At 36.2% G+C, this 27076-nt stretch overlaps 1 protein-coding gene across 1 annotated transcript in view; it reads left to right on the forward strand.

The window, feature by feature from the left end:
• galnt2 (UDP-N-acetyl-alpha-D-galactosamine:polypeptide N-acetylgalactosaminyltransferase 2) overlaps nucleotides 1–27076 on the forward strand; it is a 112783-nt gene that overhangs the window by 56735 nt on the left and 28972 nt on the right. Inside the window, exon 3 of the mRNA XM_073833967.1 lies at nucleotides 4250–4403. Within this exon, the coding sequence (XP_073690068.1) occupies nucleotides 4250–4403 (154 nt within the window). The remainder of the gene's footprint in view (nucleotides 1–4249; nucleotides 4404–27076) is intronic.

Consider the following 27076-nt stretch of genomic DNA (forward strand, 5'->3'; position numbering starts at 1 on the left):
GGCCTGGAAAGTGGTGATGTTCACACTCTTCCTTACGCTTCCTGGCTATGTGTGCATGCTGCGTGTCGGAAAGCACTTTGTCTAGAATCTTGCAGTGTCAAGTGAAGTGTGGAGGTCGCAGCTGAGACGCTCTGTTCTCCTGCGAGCAGCTAATTAGTCTGATGACAGCCTCTGCAGTCCTTTGCCGTGGGACGAGCTATCGACCTCGCACAAGGAGAGTTTGTGTTTTTTCTGGGTGTTCTCGCTAAGCTTTCAGCGGTGTTTTACATTGTATTGGAGATGCCAGACTTTGATTCTATACTCTAGCTTTCTGTGGGCATCTTTTGACCTAAATTACAGGCCTGAGCTATTGAGATGACCTTTTTGTAATCGCTCTGTCCCAGCTGTCGCAGAAGGTGAATTTTTAAATTGTGTGAGAGGGACTGTTATAAATGTGACTGTCACCCTTTGGTGGATTAGTGATTTTTGGTGCATTGCAGTTCAGGATAATTAACCTTTGATTTACCTGATTCTTGCTTTTTACAAAAAATCACCAGATTCTAGTGTGCAGTGCAGTAGTAGAGTGCCAGTGTTTTTTGCTGATGAAAGTCAAACTTTTGAATTCTCCCAAATGGCTTGAACAGAGACTCTCTATCTGCTTAAATTAATCTTTTATGCTGCCTTTGCATGTTCAACACGATTAGCTGGCAGGATTGAGGACCGGTCCCCTTTAGTACCTTTCAGGGCCTTTTTTGGTTTTTCATAATGTTGACAAATGATCACCGGTTATTGCACTCCAGGGTATTTGATTTCATCTTAAGGATTCTGGCTTGGAACCTTTGGGATGTGTAGACTAGTTAAAAAGACAAGGGTATACATAAGGGTGGGTGATATACCAGTAGACAAGATTAACTGGTAAAAAAATTGTCAACCGGTAAAGATTTTGGGCTATCGTCTCTATCGCAGTTACACACTCACCTGGCGTGTGTTTTTGTCAGTGTAAACGGTCTGCAAAAAGTGCATGATAAATAAAGATATTGTCTTTTATAGTCAACTCTGAACCATCTTAATACATCACAAATCAAGTTTTATTGCCGAAAGATGATGATGTGAAGAATCAGTGGTTAAAAATTTTTTTTCCACGATACCACGGCAATACAATTTGAACCTTTTGTTGTGTCCTCATCATTTTACAGAGGACTGCTTCTCTAATCTTGCCGAGTTCAATGCAGAATTCGCTAAACGCTTGTCGCATCACATAAAGAACCACATACAAAGTTTAAACCAAATGTCCTGATCAGGTTGTGCTTGCTATGAAGTTTTCGGTTGAGCGACTGTATCAGTATTATCCTCGGATTTGGGCATTGATAAGGTAATATCGATGGATTTTTTTTTTTTTTTTTAACCTTTTAACAAAAAAATTATGACAAAAGACGTTTTGTTTCCGACACGCATTGTATATGGAAAGAACAATTACAACAGATATGGCCAGCTGACTAGGGCTGTCAAAATGGCTGAAGAACTAAATTCGAATTTAGTTGACAAAATTCAAGTTATATTCAAATTTTAAGGGCATAATTGTCCTTATACATAGAACATGTGAGAGATGCATTCTGTGTAAACGGCTTGGTTTTTCAATAAACAAGATCTTCTCTGCATTGATGTTATACTTTTTCCGCAATATTTTGAATAAACAACCAGCAGCATCACATCTAGTGGGTTCAGCTGGATAGGCAAAAAAAAAACATTAAAATGCAACGACACTTACATCCTCATTGGATCTTGTGCGCTATTAATAAGGCTTCCTGATGCACACCACAAATTTGAATGCAATGTTTTTGCATTCGAATATGGATTTTTTTTTTTTGACAAATATTTGAAATTCAGTTTCGATTTTCGATTTCGAAAATGTTATTACAATACAAAATAATGATTTTTATTTTAATATACTTTAAAATATTTATTCCTGTGATGGAAAGCTGAATTTTCATCAGCTGTTCATTCTAATATGCGGATTTATTATTAGAATTATCAATGTTGCTGCCAAATATTTTTTGGATTTTTTTTTTTTTTTTTAAGATTCTTTGAATAACAGTTTTAAAAGAACAGCATTTATTCAAAATATAAATCTTTTCTAACAATGTAAATCTATCACTTTTACTTTTTATTAATTTAACACGTCCTTGGTAAATAAAAATATTAATTTCTTTCAAAAAAAAAGAAGGAATAAAAATTTACTGACCCCAAACTTTTAGATGGTAGTTTATATAGTTACAAAAAGATTATATTTTAAATAAACACTGTTCTTTTCAACTTTTTATTTGTTAAAGAATCCTGGGAAAAATCACTGGTTCCAACAAAATATAAAGCAGCATAACTGTGTTTTCAACACTGATAATAAATCAGAATATTAGAATGATTTCTGAAGGATCATGTGACACTGAAGACTGGAGTAATGATGATGAAAATTCAGCTTTGTATCACAGGAATAAATTACATTTTAAAATATATTCACATAAAAATTTTAAATTCTGTATTTTTGATCAAATAAATGCAGCCTTGATAAGCATAAGAAACATCTTTAAAAACTATTAAACCAAACTTTTGAGTGGTATTTTGTATATATCATATCGGCTTTTGTATATATCGGTTCAAAATATCGGTTATCGGTCTACTTGATGTGTATTAATCAATATCGTAAAAATCTCTCAATTTGCTTGACTAAATAACTTTAATAAGAAGAAATGTACTTTAAATGTAATTTACACAGCAAAGAATATGCAGTGTTATTATACATTACTTTGTACAATGTATGTAGCATTTCTTATTTATTTGTTTTACTGTAGTTTTTTGTCCTATTGCTTGTAATTAGTTTCTTATTTAATTGCGGATTCACTTGTCTTCAGTGAGCTTGAGTTTTAATCGAGCTTAAATTTGTCAAATAAAATGACTAAGATTTTGGTCATATCACCCACCCCTAGATATATACATTCTCTCAAAACAAAACAAAACAAAACGCTAAATAAAACAAAAACTCCCAGCAAACATTGTTGATTTCAAACTGTATTGCAAGCATTACTGAATGTCCTCAAGTCTGCATAATGTATTATATAATGTATTACTTGAAGTTGTGTTGTTGTTATATTATTAATAAAATGAATAATTTTCTATTTTGTTTCAGCTTTCTAAAAGCTTACATGATGCTAATAGATGTTTATAGAAATGAACATAATAGAAACATGGTGTAAGTGTATAATTAGGTGGTTAAGGCTTATAGACCATATCTAAGAGTTTAGCTTTTCCTGTTGGTTCTGCTCCTAATTTGAAATGTTGTCCCTTGTTCATTAACAATTCCCGTGGCAGTGGTCTTGGCCTTTGAATCGATGTTAGCACTCTGCTGGATAGCTGGCATCAGTGGCATGTAATTCTCACTCAGGTCGGCCTAATTATAATGCAGAAGACGTTTGCCAGAGCCCTGCTAAATTAATTGCTTATAGTCTTTCGTAATGATAGATAGCATAATCGAATTCTGCCACATGTTTCGGAGGTCTAAGTATCATCCCAGCCATCTCTGCCGTTTAACTCAATGACAATGGCGACTGCTGCCATGTTTCTGTGGGATGTGAGTAACATCGAAATGGAAAAATAACATTTTTTGTTGAGAGGAAAAGCTAAGCTTGCGGTTGGGAAATCATTTAAAGCAGTCCGTTATAGAATGGCTCCATTTGGCAAATATCCTCATATATTATCATTTGGCAAATGTCTTCTTTGACAGATTCACCTGGGTTGTAATCAACTAAAGATGTCTAGCCAGCTCCTTTAACATTCTTTTGGGCAACTGTGATTTATAATGTAGTAATGGGCAGCAGCGCATTTAGGATTTTTGTCTTGGCTAAAAGAGACTATTTTAAGAAACATGAGTACATTTTTTTTTTTTTTTTGTTCTTTATATTTGTGTGGAAATTTGTCATTAATAAATGACAAGCCTCATGTCTGGAGTGATATAGACGTCTTTGGGCATGTACTTGCTGACAAATTGATATTTTGAGACTTGTTCAGATGGAAAGTAGCCTACTCATACAGTATGTTAAGGTAATCAATCCACAGTATTTGATTTGATGTGCATACTGAGTAAAAATAAGCCTTTTGTCAATTGAAACGCAGGAAAAGTAAATTTATTTAACCTTAAGATGTTGTTGTTGTTACAAAGATCCTGTTTACTCTGACATCCTGTGTTTAATCATCTGTTTGTCACTTCTTTTTTTTTCAGGAAAGGTTAGGTGGCAGGACTTTGACCAGGACCTGTACGTAGGAGCAACAGTGGTGAGGCCAGGGCAGGATCCCTACGCCCGCAACAAGTTCAACCAGGTTGAGAGTGACAAACTCAGAATGGACCGCAGTGTCCCTGACACCAGACATGACCAGTAAGTCTTGTTCAAGTCTTTAGCTCAACTCATTCATTTAATACTCAAGAGAGTAGCTTTGCTTCTTGTTCGGATCACTTCATTGACTTGAGCTAATGCTCAACAGTTGTGGGATTTGTTTCACAGCTTTACATTGCGTACAATCAGTTTGAATTAGTAAAATAGAAAGTTTACTGAATTTGTTTGCGTTGGGATAACATTGAATCATTTGAATTTGTTTGGGCGTGCCAAATGTTAAAATGCTTTGTGTAGGTAAATATTGAAATTAATGAGTATTTAATGTGTTTTTAAATAACATGAGAGACTTGGAAGAGAATACAAATAAAGATTGTTTGCTCTGCTGCTACACAGATCAATGTTTACATGCTTGTATTTCAAACCAATACCATACACTTTTTTTTTTTTTTTCCTTTTAGAATTTTTTTTCATTTGTACACGTTCAATTTTTCTTTCAAGTCTCTTATGTCCAAATCAAGTTACTTTTAAAAGGTTCGTTCACCCAAAAATTAAAATTCTGTCATTAATTACTCACCCTCATGCCGTTCCAAACCTGTAAGACCCATAAGATATTTTTAATGAAATCCGAGAGCTTTCTGATCCTGCATAGACAGCAACACAACTGACACGTTTAAGGCCCAGAAAGGAAGTAAGAACATCAATAAAATAGTCCATGTGACATCAGTGGTTCAACCGTAATTTTATGAAGCAATGAGAATACTTTTTGTGTGTCAAAGGACAAATTAAGATATTTTAGATGAAATCCGAGAGCTTGCTGACCCCTGCATAGACACCATGCAACTGATACGTTCAAAACCCAAAAAGGTACCAAGGACATCTTTAAAGAGAGCCTATGGGTTTTCGAAAATATATTTTTGCATTGTGTAACATAGCTATACTTGAATGTAAACAGTCTGAAAAGTTGTTAATCAGAAAAGTGCATGATTAAGTAAACCACAACATTACCGTCTTACTGAAATAATTCTGATAATTCCCTGTGAACCCACTATTTCCTAAAAATGTGTCAATTAATGTAGACTGTCGTTGTTCTAATTACTTCATTTAATAATAAAGAATGTAATTTAGACATTTAGATTTCGTTTTTTTTAGGATTGGAGGACTATATTATTGTCAACATCAAAAATAACCACTAACTTGGCAACATAGATGGTAGTGCTTGCTAACTTGCTAAAGTATTCTCTGTGTCAATCACAACAGGCTTGGCCAGCTGACCAATCAGAGTAGAGTAGGCTCATGGAAGGGAGGGGTTTACAGAGATGCTCAAAGCCTCTTCGAATGAACATTTCAAAATCGTTGACAGATGACTATATATCAATGTATATTCTGAGAAAATGACAATGTTTTCTGACTTTGGATGCATTTAAACCTGTTGTAGGGAACTGTAACACAATATTAGGACACTTTAAAAACCATATGACCTGCTCCTTAAAATAGTCCATGTGACATCAGTGATTCCACCCTAATTTTATGAAGCTACGAGAATGCTTTCTGTGTGCAAAGAAAACAAAAATGAACACAGAAAAGAAGAAATTGTTGAATAAAGTCATTATAGTCATTATTTCTGTTTTCTTTGTACACAAAAATATTGTCATAGCTTGCTAAAATTTTAATAATGTCCTTACTACCTTTCTGGGCCTTGAATGTTGTTGTCTCTGCAGGGTCAGAAAGCTCTGATTTCATCAAAAATACCTTAATTTGTGTTCTTAAGATGAACGAAAGTCTTACGGGCAGGGATTAAATTGGGCCGGGGCCGTCCGGGGCTGAGCCCCGGCACATAGATTGCAGGACTCGACACTTCATTAACGCTACACAAGTACCCTAACCAGATTAAAACATCAAAAATAAAAAATAACACCAAAACGCAAACCAAAATCACGACACTCTACCACATGAACAGCTAATTCAATCGCATGTAAATAAATGCAGTTATACTACAGGGCCGTTGAATGCTTGAATCTGATTGGCTGATGAACGTTCTAGAGGTGTGCATTATATTCAGGGATACGCACGGCGAACGTAGTTCCAGGCAGCTTTAGACCGCAGTGCATGTCTATATCACTTCGCCATACGATTTCAGTTATTTCAAAGGTCCTTACAGCCCAAAACAGCAAAATAACTAAAACCCACAATGACACTGGCCAAGCTAATAAATACAGTAAACATCAGGATAAAAACGACAGATTATTTCCATGTTTTTTTCCACATTATATTACGTTTTATTATGTACGGAAAGCACAAACTCTTTTTCTCTCGCCCTCTCTCACTCACCTCACAGACGCACACACATAACATTACAGTTTGCACTCGCGTTAGCATTCGCGCTAATGTTGTTAGCGCTGCTCTGACGATTAACAACTTAAAAACGACATGACAGCTCCCATACGCGAGGAAACAACGGCGTGGTCTTGAAGAAAATGAATTTAAAGTTTAACTGTTAGTAGAGACGATGCTGCCAGTCACCCTTGAGAGACACAGACATGAGAGAGGTAAAGTCATACACTTAGTTTCTCTCCCTCACTCTTTCTGTCTGTCTGCTTGTCTGTCGGTCTGTCTAAACTTCATTATTAACGGCATTATTTTGCTATTAACAGCCCAAGCGTCGTTACTAGTTCTAAAATGACGTTTTGGAACTAGCAACGAAGCTGTTGAATGAGCTGCGTAAGAAATTAATCCTACTCACAATAGCGTTTTAAGGATAAAAACGGGACGAATGTCTTGAAATATATCATTTGATCGATGTCTTGAGGTGTGGTAACTGTAGTATAAGCGGAATAATTGACTTCGGGCCGTAGAATTCTACGAAAATAATGCACACCCGCTTCGCGTCGTGACCGCATCACCACCTCGGGTGTGCATTATTTTCTAAGAATTCTACGGCCCGTCGTCAATTATTCCTTACATATTCCCTATAAACACAGAGTAAAGACACTAGCTATGTTTCCATCCAAAAATGCGAATTTAACTTATGCGCAAAACTGGGACATCGCATAAACCTTTGTGCATAAAGCAGCGTTTCCATCCAACAAGACAAAGAGAACAAAGTCATCAATTGCTGACAAATTTCCACTAAATATCACTAATAAAACTAGGATAAGTCACTGAAAATAATAATTTTCATATAAATATAATTAATTGAAGGGATCAGTGAGCATTTTACTTTTACTTTTACTTTCGAATTCGGCGTCAATTGATTGAATGGACGACAACAAAACAGTACCACTAACTCACTTAGTCTATATTAAACACAGAATTATTAATTTATTAACAAAAATAAAATAACTGTTAAATAACTTACACATAGTGTATTTATATATATATATATAAAAACAGGCATACTGAAAGTCAGCAAACACGGTGGAATAAATAAGAACTGAATGTTCTTCCAATGAGCTTCCAAAATCACCTTTTAGATAAACGGCAACAGTTAACAGGCCTTTTTAAAATCCAAAATATACTCGACTCCAGCCGTGGATCTGTGATGCGCCTGTTGAGCAGCTGTGTTCAGTTTTTAATTGCACTGTTTCTCTAACTGAACTAAATGATTTTTATTACTATGAAAAAATCAAAACGTGGTGGGCAAGTGACAAACTGGTGAAGGAAACATTTCAGAATGACCAATACAACATTTCTGATGCTGTGAGACAAGATGGGCCTGCTGGTTATTCGAGTTATCACGTTCTATCAGTGCAGTGCAGAGTCACATGATTTTATACGCATGGAGGAATTTATTCGGTATTTCCATCGTAGTTTATGCGCATTTATTCTTATCGGATAAAAAGTTTATACCACTCAGTTGTGCGCATAAGTTTTTATGCGCATTTTCACATTTCCATCCAGAGATTTTTTTTTATGCTATATTCCAAAATGCGCATAAAAATAGGTGGATGGGAATGTGATGCGGTCGTGGCGCCGGCTTCCTTTTAAATATTTTTAATGATTGCGCCTGATGCGCCCACGCCCCCGCTCCGTCAGAGGCGGCGTGCAGATGAAAGAATAATTATTGATTACCAATTTGAATCAGTAGCCTACATTATAATGAAAACAATACCTTAAAGTGGTATCTTTAAACCGGTGAACCCCTTTAAACTTTTCAGTCCAAGAATTAAGTAAATGAATGCATTCAAACAGTAAGTTCAAAACAGCTATACAGAAAAAAACCCCGGACGATTTCATGACAGATTGCGGAGAATCATTCAGCGTTCAGTTCTTTTTCAGCAGCAAAAATAATTCAAATTCAAAGACACCTAACCTAAAGCGCATTTCAGAGCAACCAGACGATTCATTGCTGAATAATTTTTGTAATTTGTCTTGAACAAATCAGTTGAGTCAAAGTTTCATTATCCAATGCACAAACATCTGATATATCAGTCGAACTGAATCGAACAACGAATCGTTGAACAACTCACTCATTAGACCAGGGGTTCTCAAACTATCTGGAGATAGGGACCCCTCATAGGGCAGAAAAAATTCCAAGGACCCCCTCATAACCGCAACACAAATGTAATAGCTAAATCGTGTGTGTGTGTGTGTGTGTGTGTGTGTGTGTGTGTGTGTGTGTGTGTGTGTGTGTGTGTGTGTGTGTGCGTGTGTGCGTGTGTGTGTGTGTGTGTGTGTGTGTGTGTGTGTGTGAGAGAGAGAGAGAGAGAGAACGATGGGAAGGGGTTGAGCAAGTAAAAATTAACTGCAAGAACACAGTGGAACACAATGTAAATAGTGCAAAAGGCTTTTATAGGTATAGTCCTAAAATGCAATGAAAATGCACTGATGCAATAACAAGCAATAAACAGAGAGAATCAAACTTTTTTGGAATGACTTCATGTGTTAGGAAAATATGTTTAACTGGTGTGTGTGTGGGGTGGGGGACAAGTAAAAATTAACCCTGCAGCAACACAGTGGAACACAGTGAATATAGTGCAAAAGGATTTTTGATAAGGATAGTATAGTGCTAAAATATAAAATACAATGACAATGCACCAATGCAGTAACAGGCAATAAAAAGAGAGTATGTTTACCCAGTTTAACAATTAACACTGCAGAAACATTGGAACACAATGAAAATAGTGCAAAAGATGTTTGCTAAGGATAAGTATAGTGCTCAGATATAAAATACAATGACAATGCACCAATTTGGGATTATCAATACTCGACCTTTTTAAATATTTATCCATTGTGGATTCTAGCCTAGTAACGTTAGGTTAGCGTTTTTATAGTGCTTTGACGGATTGACGTAATGTAACAACCAAGTTTCTATTGGCCCAGAATTAAAGCGGGGGGAGTGCTGAAAATAATGCGCCGGTTTAATTGTCTTTCATTCATTAGCTGGAGACTGATTGATACGGTGACGCATTGCTGCCACACACATATTTTTATTGTGACTAATTTGCAGAGCGGTACATCAGACGAACATGTATTCTGCATGATGAGATAGACAGTAGACAGGCTGAGTTGAGAAGTGGCTTTTCAGGGCCGCTCACGGACAAATGTTAAAGCATAAGCACTCTTTTCATGGAAAAAAAAATCATTTATTTTTCATTTTTTAAACAGAACGAAATCATCATCATCATAACACGATCAAACGTGTGTCATTTTTCTTATTTATTTCTGATACTATTTAGGCCTACATTTTCTGTAAAATCAAACTTTCATCCAAATAATATTCAAAGTTCAGAGTCAATCGTCTGATCATCTTAAATCCTCTGGGTCTGAGGGCAGATTAGTATGGAGATTAATCCTAATAAACAAGCCGCTACAATTGAAACACTTACATTAAAATTATTAAAACAGTGTATTTCTATATAACTCCAGCAAGATCTCGTTATTACGACATAGCTGAGTGGGAAAAAAGTAAGTGTGTGGCAGCAATGCGTTGCCGTAGATTGACGTAATGTAAAAGCCGAATTCTCATTGGTCTAACGTTTCACTCGCGGGAGTAATGCACTTTCTCGGAGTTTGATTATATTTTGTAGCAAACTTTCCACGGACCCCCAGGAAGTGCGCCACGGACCCCTAGGGGTCCGCGGACCCCACTTTGAGAACCACTGCATTAGACACTTGCCGTCACCTACTGGTGTTTTAATTTGGTTTAAAAGTATAATCCCCCCATAATTTCTTGTGTATATATACAGTGCACAGCATAAATGAGTACACCCCCTCTTAATATATATAAAAGATGTATTTTCTTAATGATCACTAATATAATTCATGGAAAGATGGCAATATTTAAATGTATCAAATGTACAGTATACTTAATAAAAACAACAAAATATATGCCAATATTTCCTGTAATATAAGTAAATTAGCCAATTTTGTTTAAATAATGGATTGCAGAAATGAGTACACCCTATATGTAATTCAGCGAATGTATAATAATCTAGTACTTAATATGTCCTCCAGAACATTAAGTATACTGCTCTGTCCCTTGTTGGCACTGAGTGTACAAGTTCATGGCAAATTTTCACATCTGTCCTGTTTAACTCCTGGAGGACGACCTCCTTAAATGCCCTGGTCTTTAATGGGGAGTTTTGCTTAGCTCGTCTCTACAGAATCCCCCACAGCTGCTCAAGAGTGTTAATACTGAGTGAAATACATGTCCACTGAAGGATTTTCAAGGATTATCCTCATTGTCATGCTTAAAAAATGCCCAATAATGCAGGGAATGAGGGGAAGGTTGCATCTGCAGTTTCAGTTTTTTTGTATTACATCACGCAGTAGTGTGTGAATTCATGACTGCACTGATAAAGCACAGCTCCCTCACACCTTCAGCACTCATACATCCCTGTAGAAGAGCTTTACTACCATTGAACGTCACTGTAGGTACCAGGCACTTCTCGCTGTACTCCTCCTGTAGCAACACCAGAACATTTTGGATGCTTTTGGATCCGAAATGATTGACTTGGTCCCTTGACACCAGAGTATGGATTCCCAGAAGTCTATATTTTGTTAATATGGGCCTTGGAAGAGGTTAAATGAGTTTACTGTGTTTTGACTACAGTAGGTAATTCTAGTGGTGACAATAACCATGCATGTCACTCCTGCAGGCTGCTTCGTACTCTGTGAGATAAAGTGTCACTCTTTCCATAGCTTTTGCCGGCTCTGATACTCTTACATGGTATTTCTCCCCCTCATTTTGTAGCAAAAATTCACTCATCATTAAAGGTTGTATCAGCGATTTCAAGCCTGAAACATAAAGTGTCAAATTCAGCTGACCTTTCTTCACGATCCGCTCGCTGCCTGCCCCATAAATCGACTGTAAAAAAAAAAACGCGTCTCTGTGGTCAGCCTAGGGTCCGAGATATGCCAAAAAAACAATCGGTGCTACCAACCTTTCCACAGAAAAACAAACAGTGTTCCAACCAATCAGCGTCAGGGGGTTGGTGTTGTGGACTTTCCTACTGGTGCAGGGATGTGAGGGTGACGGTGATTGGTTGGAACACTGTTTGTTTTTCTGTGGAATAGTTGATCTCGGACCCTAGGCTGACCAGAGAGACGCGGGGTTTTTTTTTTACATTCGATTTATGGGGCAGGCAGCGAGCGGATCGTGAAGAAAGGTCAGCTGAATTTGACACTTTATGTTTCAGGCTTGAAATCGCTGATACAACCTTTAAATGAAAACTAAAAGTGAAGACCTGGTTATTTCAGGAGCCTTGTCACAAGTCCATTGTTTCTGAATGGCAGTGCTACTTCTGCTATATTTTCACACTTAAAACAATAATTTGGTATTCCTCTTGTACCACTGTCCTCTTTTCTGCTAAGAAATAAGTCACTTGGCCTTTCTCTCCTAAGTGGTTTCATTGTTGATAGCATTAAGTCTGTGTATGATTCAGTAGGCTATAAAACGCCTTTAACTGTCAGGAAATTACTTTCAGGTTCAGTATACTTACCGGTCGATCAAAAATAATTTTAAACTTACACTTTTGTTTTCTTTTTTTAGTTTTGTTTAGTAACTTTCAGGAGGGTGTACTAATTTTTGCAACACAACATTTTATCACTTTGACAGGAAAATCTTAATTTGCTAAATAATTTTGACATTCTTCTTTGGTAATTGATCAAGCAGGTCTGTTGGAACATAATATCTCCAAAGAATCCTAATATGTCTTTCAAGTGAAGTGTAATTGCTCAATTTGTTAATTTTTAGAGGGGGTGTACTCATTTATGCTGTGCACTGTATAAAAAAATACTTAAAACAATCTCAACAACTCTCAAAACAATCCTAACATTATTTAATTCAGTTGTTTATATTTCATATTATGTAATAGAATTTATAGATCAAATGTAAGAATTTTAAATGAAACATGAAGTATTAATGAAGTTGGGGGAAATATAAATGTAAAAAGAAATTCACTTCAAAAAATGTGCAGATTTATGTCACAGCTGATAGAAAACCGATGAGAATATTGCTTCAGAATAAAGAAAAAAATATATATGTGTGTGTATATATATGTATATATGTATATGTGCGACCCTGGACCACAAAACCAGTCTTAAGTGGCTGGGGTATATTTGTAGCAATAGCCAAAAATACATTGTGTGGGTCAAAATTATTGATTTTTCTTTTATGCCAAAAATCATTAGGAAATTGAGTAAAGATAATGTTCCATCAAGATTTTTTGCAAATTTCCTACTATAAATATATCCAAATGTAATTTTTGATTAGTAACATGCATTAAGAACTTAATTTGGAGAACTTTAAAGGTGATTTTCTCAGTATTTTGATTTTTTTGCACCCTCAGATTCCAGATTTTCAAATAGATGTATCTCGGCCAAATATTGTCCTATCCTAACAAACCATATATCAATAGAAAGCTTATTTATTGATCTTTCATATGATGCATACATCGATAAATCGATTAATCGCACGATAAAAAAAAATGACCTCGATAATTTTTCCGGCCGCGATAATTTCATTTGCATACTTGTTTGTTATCCGCGACTGAATGACAACTCTCGTTTCCTTAGCGTAGGCGAAGCGAACCCTCTTGTCAGTTGCATTGTCTTTTTTGTGGGGAGGCCGCGCTTGTAAGTCACATGGACTTCGTGTGGGAAGGCGGGAGTAGTGTTGTCACAATACTGGAATTTCTAACTTTGATACGATCCCTTGAAAAATATCGATATTCGATACTATTTGATACCACAGAGAAAAAAAACTACCACACTATTAAGGAGGAAAATTTATTTTTTAATTTAAAAATAAATATAGTCTAGAACGTGACAATTTGGTATATGCATATGTACATTGCTACAGTTCAGATTCTTAACTTCATTTGAGTTTGAGCTTCATATAGGCTATTTGATGTTCAAATACAACTGTGTAGGTCGTAAACTTTTTTGTTTCTTTTTAGACCACACTAAAATGAACTATCTAAATAATCTTAGAACTTAAGTTAATGGTAAAAGATATTTGTTGAAATTAATTTGTTAGTTATCCGAGCTGCCCAAAACATAAGAAGTCATGATAGAGTGATAGAGTAATGGCCCTGTGAGGCGCTTTGAGATCCGTTTGCGCCCTCAGTATGAAAGCTTACGGTCATATCCTTCTCTGTAAATGTCACAAATTCACACGAGTTTCTCCATTTATGCCTAAAAGTCCATCCTGGCAGTCTGTGGTAAGTTTAAATCTTTACTGAATGAGCATGTCAGACTGGATCACAGAACACAGACAGGGAGACAATTAATACTCAGTCAGCGCAAAAACATTCATGTCGGTCGTTGAATGTTAAATTTATTTTTAAATACAACATGTAGTGCACGCATTTATGAAGGGTAGGAACTGTATGGCTGTGACGGTGGCAGATTTTTTCCCACCGCCGATGGTGCGGTGTTTTATATATAGCCTAAATAAATGAGGCTCAAACATTATCCACAAACGTGCGTCTTTAGCAATTCCGTCGGTGAACAAGCACCCTACAAAACGCTTAAATAAATCAACGAAATAATACTTTTAAATAAGAAAGTAGCCTAAATAAGAGTTAAATGGGCTACTAAACAAACATTCGTTGCAAAACAACAACAACCTCCACAGCGTATCAGAATTACTGACCGAATTCTCTTTCTCTTCCCCGTTGCACAGCTGCTGTTTTTAATAGCAAAGTAATTACATTTATTTTCGTTTATTTATTTTATAAAGTTAATTTAGGAATATATTTGGAACACGTTTTATTTGTGAAATTCAAGTTTTTGTTTTTTAAAGTGACGACAAAGCGGCCAGCAGAGAGATCAATTTAGCCTTCTCAAATTATCACGATTTAAATTAAAATCCTTAGATATATATAAAAAAAAACTAAAAAAGCTGAGAGCATATCACAATTAGTTTAATCGTTTAACTTAGATAAATGTGTACAAATAGGCGCAAATCCGATCGTTTTGTGCGGAGAATGAAAGCTTTGCAGGACATGAGTTGCAGCGCCACGTGAAACTTTATTTTTGCTCATAAATGTTAGAGTAATAAATTTACTTTAAATTATTACTTCACTACTGTAAAACGTAATAATTCAAATCGAAAACAAAACTCTTTTATTAGCTATAGTCCTAATCCATAAAGATGCATTTAGGCTTTAAAAGCGCGTCCGAGCAGATGGCGAGTTAGGATCATCAACAACTTCTTTGCGACACTGACTCAGAAAATACTACTTTATTAATAAATAATTTGAATATTTCCTTACTTTTCTCCCGCCACATTCATGGTAATTACTTTGGCTGGGGTTTTGCGGCCAGTTTAGCCTTACTGTGTCTGCTGAAGACACTTGCGCTCGCTGCTGCTGCTGCTATTCCTGTTGGCGGGACACTAAACATCTCCACGGCAGTTTTGCCTGTTATGGAATGCATGTTGAGCCTTTTGTTTAATATTTTTTGAAGTGCAATTTTGTTTACATCCATTTTATTTATTGTTTTGGGTATTTATTCAAGTGCATTTTTTGTTAACAGAGACTGAGAGTCCATTGCTTTTATTGTTTTTGGTTGTTTTGTTCATTGTTATTGTGGATATTTATAATGTTTTCCATTTTCACAGTGTTAAATAGTCTAAAAATAAACGTTTTTGAATTTTGAAAGGCATATGTGCATTATTATGCCATTATAATTATTCTAGATGAAAATGGTCTCAGATCGACAATATTATCGTTTATCGCGATAATTTCTTGGACAATTTATCGTCCAGCAAAATTTGTTATCGTGACAGGCCTACATACATCTCAGTTTTGTAAAATTTAACCTTATGACTGGTTTTGTGGTCCAGGGACATATATATATATATATATATATATATATATATATATATATATATATAGCCTGCCACCATAGAGCCCCCCCACATAACAAATCCCAGTTTAACCCCTGCTTACAGGTATGGAACAATGTCAGGGTGAGTAATTAATCACAGAATATTCATTTTTAGGAGAACTATCCTTTTAAGCAGACAGGCTTGTTCTTTTGATAATAGCTAGTAGATTTACTTAATTCTGTTATATTTGACTAGAGTTACAGTTTAGTTTAGGAAGCCCATTTTCAATGTGTGGTGACACTTTTCATAGTTGAATTACGTTTAGCAAAAGTATTATTTAAAGTGAAGTTACTCTCTTATCTGAACATTAGACCCAGGCACAAAATCTAATTAAAGCCGTTTCCTTTGGTTTGTAGAGTATTGAAGCACCCTTTCCACTAATAATGAACTGTTCACGTTATACAGAGCATTTGCCCCACTGTGTAGAGTTTTTCCATTGCCTAATTCATTATGTAGTGTGCTTTACTTTAACACACAGTGAATGTGAAGAACAGTGTCAGTGCTTCTTTGTGATAAAGTCAGTCAAAATTAATGTGCTAAATTAATTTCTGATTATCATAAAGAGAGGCCTGTCATTTGATGGAGAGATGCTTACACAGCACAATGATAGAGAAGTGCATGAAAAGCACTTCCTCGGCAGGTCTTTCAAAACTTCGTCTTCATCCGTCTGTCGGTCACAGTGTCCTTGAGGTGGCGAAGTAGCAGATTGTCTTCAGGGTTTAAATGGCTGTCAGAGATGTCAAGGCAGGATTGACAATAGTGAATCATCAGGGTGTGTATGAGTAGAGCGCTGAATGTATAAGTGGAAAATAAATGAGTAGTTAAAATGGAGAATGAGCTTGTCCTCTTAGATGCAGTAAATGGTCTTGGGTGTTATGAATCTCATCTGTAACAGTCACGCTTGTGTTTAAGCTAAAAGGTCTCGCAGAGGAAAATCATTTACTCCTGAGTGGGCATCTAAAGGAATGTCATACTTGCTGATGACACAATATCTGGGCACTCATTTTTTCCTGTGATAAATCAGCCACTCACTCTCACGCTCTCTAGGCCAGATAATGTGTTGCACATGTTTAGCAAAACCTTTTGGTTCGGACAAGTTTACTTGGCATCTTTGCATTTTTAGGATTCATTTATTTAAAAGCTGTGGTTAGATGTCATTGTCTCCATTAAGTTTTCCTTTACCAGTGTAATGCACTGTACTTTTTTTTTTTTTTTTTTTTTTTTTTTTTTTTTTTTTTGGAGAAAAGGTCTGTAGAGGAAGTTCTGAGTTCAGCAAAACAGTTTTTGGGCTGCTTTTTGATGTTAGAAAAATGCTCGACCACCCACAATGCCTCTTCAGAGTTCACCAACTTACCCGGTCTGAAGTTTATTTATAACGAGTTCCATAATCATTTTAGTCCAGTCTTTTTTCACATGTCAAGAAGGCATTGCACACAAGTTTTAAAGGTACACTGCCATTTGAAGTTTGGGGTAGGAAAGTTTTTTGCTTACAAAGGATGCCGTTATTTGAGCAAAAATACAGTGCAGCAGTAATATTGTAAAATATTACTGAGATTTAAAGGAACTGTTTTCTATTTTTTGAAAATGTAATTTATTCATGTGATTGCAAAGCTGAATTTTCAGCAACTTTACTTCAGTCTTGAGAGTCACATGATTCTTCAGAAATCATTGCTACTTAGTGTTGAAAATGCATTTAAAATAAAGTATTATAATTAGTTAAAAACAGGCTGAGAGAAAAAGTTTGTTTTTTTTTGTCCAAAAACTCATTAGAAGTGGACTTTAGTAATTAAGCAAGTGGTAGTACCAGTGATTTATTTTATTTTTTTTAATAACTTTTTATTTTTTTTTTTTAACACAAACCTCCCTTTCTAATGCAGTTCAAACGTGGCTTAACTCTCGAGTTTCAAAAAGCTTCAGGATCCTTAGAAATATTATCTGGTCCCCTGAAAGTAACATCATTAGAGCTGCACTTAGCTGAGACTGTATCGATTGCGTGAGAAAATGAGGTTTCCATCAAACACTCATGTTACTGCTGTTTTATAATGACCAGATGCAACTGCCTTTGTGATTCAGACAGCCTAGATATCTTCACACAAAACATCTCATGCGTCTTTACACGAAACATATTTCCCGTATCTCAGAGGGCTGATGTAAAAACTATAGGGGGGCCTTGGTTGTGCTTAAACGAACATAAATTGGTCCCACAGCCAGTCCTTGTCTCAGAATTAGCTGTTGTGAATGTTATGATGAATTCATGCTCTTTTTTTAACTACCTGATGTTATGCAGAAACCGATTGCTCTGGATATGTCATGGATGGTATTTGAAGTGTCACAGTGTGTCACAAAATGTTCAGTTTTATCACATTTATTGTCATAATTCTTAACTGGTATATCAAATGTCTTAATTATCACTTTAAGAGGTTTTAAATTTGGAGATAGGAAAACAGGATTCGTGACACAGCCTAATGTGATTATACTAACATGATTGAATTAAATAAATGTGAGCACTGAAAGTTCAAAGTCAGTCAATGAATAGCATGCATTTATGCCAAGTGATTGCTCATGATCTGCTCTTGATGAATTATGATATCGTTTGTTATGGTGTTTACAGTTGAGGTCAAAAGAAAAAATAATAGTTAAATTTATAAAAATGACCCTGTTCAAAAGTTTACATACACTTGATTCCGTTGTTACTTGAATGATCCACAGCCGGGGGGTGAAAACTTGAAAAAATTTGAAGATCAGGGTACATTTATTAACTTATTTTGTCTTCTGGGCAACATGCAAGTATCTTCTGTAGCCTCCGAATGGCAGTTCTCAATCAAAAAATATAATATTTAGGCAAAATAAGAAAAATGTACACATCCTCATTCTGTTCGAAAGTTTACACTCCTGGCTTTTAATGCATAATTTTTCCTTCTGGAGCATCAGTGAGCGTTTGAACCTTCTGTAATAGTTGCGTATGAGTCCCTCAGTTGTCCTCAGTGTGAAAAGATGGATCTCAAAATCATACAGTCATTGTTGGAATAGGTTCAAATGCGCAAAAATGCTGGAAAACTAAAGAATTTGTGGGACCTGAAGGATTTTTCTGAAGAACAACAGCAGGACAAACAAGTGGCTTGTGAACAACTGTCACTAAACAAAAAAACACGACTGTAAATTATTCAGTTCACAACACAGTATTAAGAATCAAGGGGATGTAAACTTTTGAACCGGGTCATTTTTTATAAACTTAAGTATTATTTTCTCTTGTGGACTATATGTGAACATCTTTTATGTAAAATATCTTATTCAGGTCAGTACTAAATAGAAAAAATAACATTCATTTTGTATGATTTTGGTAAAATAATGAACGTTTTGTATATTCTAAAACCTTCGAAGACCTCAGCTGTATATTGTAATGTTACAGATCTGGGTTATTATTGTTGATTTGGTTGCACAATAAATTATCTGGCAGAAGACCAAGAATATTATTTAACACATTCAGTATACAGATTTTTCTAGTAACTGCTCAGGAATCTTTTTATTGCCTTTTAAAACACTTAAAACACTCTAATTTGTATATATTGATACAAAAACTTTATATGTATATACTTAATATAACCTCTATTGAGTATTTTTTAGAGTGTTTTATTTTATTTTCCAGTTGAATGTGTGCCTCAGTGAATATGTGCCTTACTTGGGTAAAGTAATCTAATATGCTTGATTTATTTTGAGATTATTTAGAGTTTGTTCTGTGTGGACATTTGGTATATTTGGTATCCCAATATAGCAAAGGCTTTAGTTCTGAAAAAATAGTATGAATTTTTATGTTGCTTGAGGGTTTGCAATTTGTAATGGTTTTAAGTATGATTTAATCATGTGTTTTAGTTATGGTTGTGGTTGTGGACATGGCATTCATTGGTCTTTTAAAAGCTTTATGAAGAAACATTGAAAGCAGTGTGAAACATTGAAAGCATTGAAAGCTATCGCCTCTGTTTGTGGTCCTGCCACAGCCTGCATGTGGACTGACACATGCACTTAAAAAGAGCTCTGCGTGTGGGGTGAAGGTACAGATGGTTTAGGTTGGCCAGCGAATGCTGTCTTCCACTATTGTTTCCACTGAAAGCCTGCAGTGCAGGTCTGGGCTCCTAGGACTTGATGATTTACTGCTGACATACAGGAAGACTTGTCAAGAGGAGGGCAGCCCTGTTTTCGGTTCTCTGCTCAACATAAACAGGCTGCTTGGGAGATGCTGCCCTCTTAGGAAATTACCCTCCCATTGCACAGGGATGAGCTTGGCCCTTGTTTAAAAAACCCATATAAAAATAGTCTCATGCAATATATTAATCCAAAATAAGTGTCATCACTAGCTTGTGGTGATTTGTGGTTACAGGAAGGAATGTTCATTGTTGGCGTGACTGTGTTGTTTACACGGTGGTACGGCAGGTCACTGGAACACTTCAAGTTCCTGACTTCAGGGCTTCCATTTCCCACCTTGAGATGTGGACGTAGAGTTTAAGAATTGGATGTTTGTTACTATTTAAAAAGCTAGCCCATAATTCCAGGAATTCAAGTGCCCTTTACCACCGGTTTGTTATTTAAATAAATGCAGTGACTCTTCAACGTTCACACGGGATACGTTCTTGCATCCGCATTTGCTGTTTTTAGATGTTTTTTCTAAATGAACGTTTGATAGCTATGGCATGTCACACTGTTTGATAGCTATGGCATGTCACACTGCCCCCCCCCCCACACACACACACACAGTATCTCACATTTAAAATGCCGAAGGATTCACCAATGAACATTTTCATTTTTATGGCTGATCAACCAATAAATGGCCAATTATTAAAATGACTATTTCACAATTTCAAATAAATTATAAATAAAACTAAAAACTAAAACCAGTAGTTTAAATACCGCAACTTTAATACAATATACATATATGTACAGTATAAAAAGTGCATATTATTTTAAAGGGGACATCAGATGCAAATTCACTTTTACTTGGTGTTTGCATACAAATGTGTCTTAGCAGTGTGTGGACACAACCACCCTACAATGATAAAAATTCATTCACTACTTTTTTTTTTAATCCCAAAAAAGCCTAATCAGTCTTAATTATCAAGCCATTTTTTGATGGTAACGTGCCACCGAATACACAAACTAATAAGGGGTGGAGTGACCAGTAGCTCATTAGCATTTAAAGAGAAGCACTGAAATAGGTCTCTGTGAACAGAGCTGTTTTTGACCAGGTAAAAAGAGTGTTGTTTTACACAACCAATGAGGAATTTTAACTAGGTGGGAGAAAAAGGTTGATTCTCAGATGCATCGTGATTCTCTCTCTCTCTCTCTCTCTCTCTCTCTCTCTCTCTCTCTCTCTCTCTCTCTCTCTCTCTCTCTCTCTCTCTCTCTCTCTCTCTCTCTCTCTCTCTCTCTCTCTCTCTCTCTCTCTCTCTCTCTCTCTCTCTCTCTCTCTCTCTCTCTCTCTCTCTGATGCATCGCAATTAAATCTTGAAACCAGTGAAGATTCACACACCCACTTTAAAAATGGCAGTACTGACATACAGAGATTTCAACTATAAACAAAAAGCATAGAAACTGCAATTTTACATTTTGTAAAGATGTATTTGCACAGCAGAAGAATTAATTAGGAAAAAAAAAGATCAAGAATCGTTTTGGAATCGGATTGTGTCTTCCAGAATCGGGATTGGATTGTGAAGTGCCTGAAGATTTCCACCCCTAATTTTAACCAAAGTTTTTGGCAGACATTTCATGAAGATCCTAAATAAGCATACCAACTTGTGGAAAATGGGCATCAGAGGCTTTTGAAGTGATGGCGTGGTTGCCCACATTCGCTCTGCGAATTCTCAATGACCGTGTAAACAGCAACATCATGCTCATTATGAATTGTCATGTGACATGCATTTTGAAAACACCAGTGTAGACGAGGATTGTTTTCATTTTGAAACGCCATTTTAAAACGAAAAAGCACTAGTGTAAACAGGGCCTGAATGTAAAAACGGGGAAAATGAGCAAGCATACGGTAAAGATCTGGTAACATTATATGGCTGATTATATACTATTTTGTCTAAATAAAGTAATAAGAAAACACTTAACTAAAACAAATAATTTTGAATTTAGGCATTACATCATTATAATGTACCATATGATTGTATATTTATTTTGACTTTTGAGATTTCCTAAAGATTACCTTCATATTCAACCCAGGCTCATGAAAATATTTGTCTCTATATACATTTCTGCAACACTGTATAACTTACTGTACATTACGCGGCAGTTTCAAAGTGACATGTCCAGAGAGTGGAGCTAAAACACACGTTCAATATGTGACCTTGGCACATTATTATTCTGTTGGTACATGCTGCGGTTTTATTACAGTGCTTAAGGTACTTACTGTGGCTTTTCAGAATTTAAATATCCAGGGAATGTCCCTAAGGTTAATGCTCTATCATGTTGGAAATATCCCCTACACCAAAACCAATCATTTTCAGTTTCCTCAAAATAGCAAAGCGCCAACAATGCGCCTGAACACATCTCGTTTTGAGACCAGCACGCCAATGGGCGAACAGATGGGCGCAAGTACATTTGCTATTTAAACATGGCGTTGGACGTGAATGATTACTATGTTGGACTGAAACTAGCAAAAAAAAAACAAAAAAAAAACACTTGCATCACGCCTGGCGTTGCATTGCACTGAGTTGATGATAGAGCTCCTCGATTTGCAACCGGCTCAAGGTTAATCATTACATCAACAGATATATTATGGATCCCTAAACAATGCTTTTCAAGACGTGTCATGCCATCTACTTGTTTTAGTTCAGATGAACGCATCCTGCTTGAACGGCTCCTGAGTCAAGAGTATGGATGGAATTGAATATTCTGCTTTCTGGGAACAGAACTTTAATTTATGGTTCTTCACTAAGCCCAGCAGCCGATATTTGCATCAATAAGCCGGTAACAGATCTCTGAATGATGAGAACACTTTTTTTGGTGAGTTTCTGGAGATACATCAAGCAGCAAGGACATCTGTTCATCTTTTCTTTCTTCACTCTCTTGAGCATGACCTTTCTAAGCCTGCCTGATTTTCAAAATCCCTCTGAACCGTCTGAGCTCTAGGCCTTTCTTGCAGAAAAACTACTGTGTGCTTTGGCCGGTGTCTGCCTGGCTTTTGGGAATATCTCACAGTGCTGCCATCCGCTGCGACTGGCAGAGCAGTCGTGAAGTCATCGACCGAAGTCTCCATGAGCCACATAAGCAAACATTGACCCACTGTTGTATGACTGACGCTCAGTCTGTGTAATTAAGATGCCTTTCTGGCTCGCACTGCCCGGTCTCATTTCCTCTCTTTGTGTCAGTATTTCACATCGATCTGATCCCTCCAGGTCCAAAGTTTTATTTGTCACATTTGTACAATTGCAGTGAAATGTTTTGTCTGCCCCACCTCCCATGAGTGTGCTGTGGAATTGAAAAGAAAAAGAAAGGGAATGCAACAAAACACTGAATATATTTGCAAATAAAGGATTTGCCTTTTAAATGTTCATTACAGGTCTTGAGCTTCAATGAATGCAAGAACATAAAACCGCCTGTACAAAGAGTCACATTATCAATGACGTAAACCTATTTTATTTGAGTGTTTCTTTGTTATACTTTTTTAAAACCGCAACGATGTCCAGATCGAGCGTTTCAATCCCCAGGTTTCATAGCGGTCTCAGGCATCTGGCCCCCGCTGTATGTGTGAAGTGTGAGGCGGGGGGATTGTGTTGACTACATAATGGTTGACATGTTTATTCTTGAGCATCGTAATCTCACGTCAGCTGGATATCTGTTTTAGTCATTTGGCAGGGGAAGTTACTGGCACGGCTCTCAGAAGTTGTTGACTATGGTTCGGTTGGACAGAGTTCAAATTGCATTGTAAATGGAAGCGTGTTGGAGACAGTCACGTGTGACTTGACCTGAACCGAGCAAGAACGAGATGTTCAGATCATATTCTGGCATGATTTACCAAACACTTCTTCTCATCTCCTTCCGTGAAAGGTGGGTTATAATGCAAACGCTAGCCAAAGAGGAAATTTCTTATTTAGGGTCAAAAGTTCAGGTATTTGATTCATGTACTGTACAGTTAAGTTTGGATTGGTTGATTTTGCTTCTCTTATGCATCTCCTTTTAACAAGACTGTGTTTATTTGATTTATATGCAGAAATGACATTAATATTTAGAAATTTATAATAATATTTCTGTTGTAATATAGTTTTGCTCATGATTATCATTGTTAATATTGCTTAACATTTGTGGAAACTGACATTTGTTTCAGTATTCTTTAATAAATAGAAAGTCCAAAAGAAAAGCGTTTATTTGAAATACAAATATTTTGTAACATTATATATGTGTTTACCCCCACATTTCAAGTCCCTTCAGTTTGAAGTTTTTTGGCTTTTAGTATGAATACGTTAACCTTAAGGTGATCTGTAAGCTAGTGTGCTCCAAAACAACGATAAAATTCGCATTTAGAAAATATAAGCATTCAAACCTTACAGTCTCTCAGTTCTGCCATTATTGATCAACAATTTTGATGACATCACTCTGCACTTCAGCTTCTTATCAAACTTTTTTTTTTGTCCAATCAAATACTCTCTAGAATCCGAAGTGTCCCACCCCCTACACTATAAATGTGACCCTGGACCACAAAACCAGTCATTAGTAGGAGGGTTATGTTTGTAGCAATAGCCAAAAATACATTGTATGGGTCATGGTTCTTTTATGCCTAAGGTCATGTTCCATGAAGATATTTTGTAAATTTCCTATCATAAATCTATCAAAACTTTAATTAGTAATATACATTGCTAATAACTTTTGATTTTGGCATTATTTCGATTTTTTTTTTTTTTTGCACCCTCAGATTTCAGATATTCAAATAGTTGTATCTCGGCCGAATATTGTCCTATCCTAACAAACCATACATCAATGGAAAGCTTATTTAAAAATGCTCTTATGACTGGTTTTGTGGTCCTGGGTCACAAATAGGAGTCGAAGCTCTGGCTGAAATCGGCCACTTGTTTATATTTTCTAGGTTGGTAGATGTACTGGAGACCCGATTATAGCACCTAAATACGGAAGAAGTCAGATTTTCATGATATGTCACCTTTAAAGGTGCCATAGAATGGAAAACTGTGTTTACCTTGGCATAGTTAAATAACAGTTCAGTACATGGACATGACATACCATGAGTTTCAAACACCATTGTTTCCTCCTCCTTATATAAATCTAGTGTTTGCAAAAGACCACTGAAAAATAGGTCAATTCCAACATAACACTGATTGTTACGAAACTTTCCCGAGATGGTTAATAGTTACGCCTCCATCATTTGCATTGCCCAATCATCGGTAACGTCAGCACAACAGTAAAACAAGGCAAGCCACAGAAGGGACACGATTAGCTTAATGCTAGCGCTAGCCTGTTACATTGCAATACATAGGATTTCACTTACCACATAAACAGAGAGATGACTGCGCTGATGATGGTGAATGATGGAGAAATAACTGCCTGATGATGGCGAATGATTTACAGATCTTGAGAATCACTGAGAAGCAGCTCAACTTGTGTGGTAAGTACTTGTGTCTCTGCATTGTAACTTTACACAGAGCACATGCATCACAGTAATGAGACTGAAATGTCCACGATTCAAAAGGGCATATTCAACAAACAGCATATTAAAAGCGGCTAGAGCTCCTAATTAAATATATATTTTTATCCATGTGCAAGCTATTGAGATGAGCAGCTCTGTGAAACAGCCAATCAGAGCAGAGCTCATTAATATTCATGAAGCTTCCAAATAAGGGAAATACAAAGCATTTCATTTTAGGGGCAAATCCTAGGGTTGTAAATGGACCTGTAAAACCATTTCTGGAGATTTTTTGCCCTTCCCTATGCCATATACCTTCTATGTAGATATCAGAGAACAATTTAAAATATTCTCTCAATGCATTCTATGGCACCTTTAAAATGCATGTGTCCGTACATTTTGATATCAGCGGAAGTTGTCTCTGGGTTTGATGCTGTAAATGTGTTTGGCTTGACCAGTGGTCCTCTGTGTCACTATATGTCAGTCAGTTTCCTTCCTGGAGAGTGAAATGCAGAATTTGTATTTTCTGTACGGTAAATGGCACGTAGTGCACTATATAGGGGATAGGGAATGATCCGGACCATGTAAAAATGCATTCCATTGGGGCGAATAAAGTCTGGTTTTGCGTATGTATATGTGAAATGCATTTATGTACAGCATATGTAAATTTAAATTTTTTTTTACTAGTTGTAATGAAATCTGAAATGCATTATTATTATTTTTTTCATCATTTGTAGTGTATTTGGTTGCATTTTATTTATTTATTATATTTATTTATTTTCCTGGAACAGAGTGCAGTTGAATGATAGAAGAGCGTGAATCTAAACTGTTGCGGGGGCAGATTATTTTGTTGAACATTGCTGCTCCTTTTCACCTTTGACCAGGACCAATATTTAATAGTGTTAACTTAACATTTTTTCTAACTGCTGGGAAGAAGAATTCAGAGAAGTAACCTCAGATAGTTAGAGCAGCTTTTGCTTTCAGCAAACACACAGAGCCATCACAGATTTTTAAGTGTGCTTAAGACTAAAGCTATTGTTTGGCTGTTAGGTGTTTCTAGATGTTAAAGAATAATAAAACTATTATTATTAAGTCCCAGAAAGCCTTAGTGAAGGCTTATTATATGACTAAATAGACCACCGAGATGAATTGAGTAAAATGCCCAGATGGAAACTGGGAAGAAAAGACTCTAAATTTAAGCTTTCTGTCATATTAGATCATTTAATGGTTTCTGCAGTGTTACAGGTATTGCACAAGAATTAAAATGGGATGTGCAAGAGCATATTCATCACAATACATATTCAGAAAGCAATGCTTTAATGTCCAAGAATTTGGTTTTCACTTTTTTTTTTGGTTTAGTTGGTTGGTTATGCAGCAGTGTGTCATTTCAAAGGAGACCTATTATTACTCTTTTTACAAGATGTAATATAAGTATCAGGTGTCCCCAGAATGTGTCTGTAAAGTTAAACTCAAAATACCATACAGATCATTTGTTATTTCATTGTGAAAATGCATATTTTGAGTGGAAGCAGGAACACTCCGTTTTCATGCATGTCTCTTTAAATAACAGTTTGCACCTTAGATATTCTGCAAAAAAAACATCTGTTTGGTTTTGATTGTCATGTCTATCACACTGAAATCATGCATTTTAAACCATAGTAGTTTAAACTTCTGATATAGAAAGCGGCTGTCACACGGCATTTGAGTACTAAAGCAAGTTCTCTTTCATGTCTTATTGCACTATCAAACACACAC

This window comes from Garra rufa, chromosome 2, assembly GCF_049309525.1.
Source record: "Garra rufa chromosome 2, GarRuf1.0, whole genome shotgun sequence".
NCBI classification, from domain to species: domain Eukaryota; kingdom Metazoa; phylum Chordata; class Actinopteri; order Cypriniformes; family Cyprinidae; genus Garra; species Garra rufa.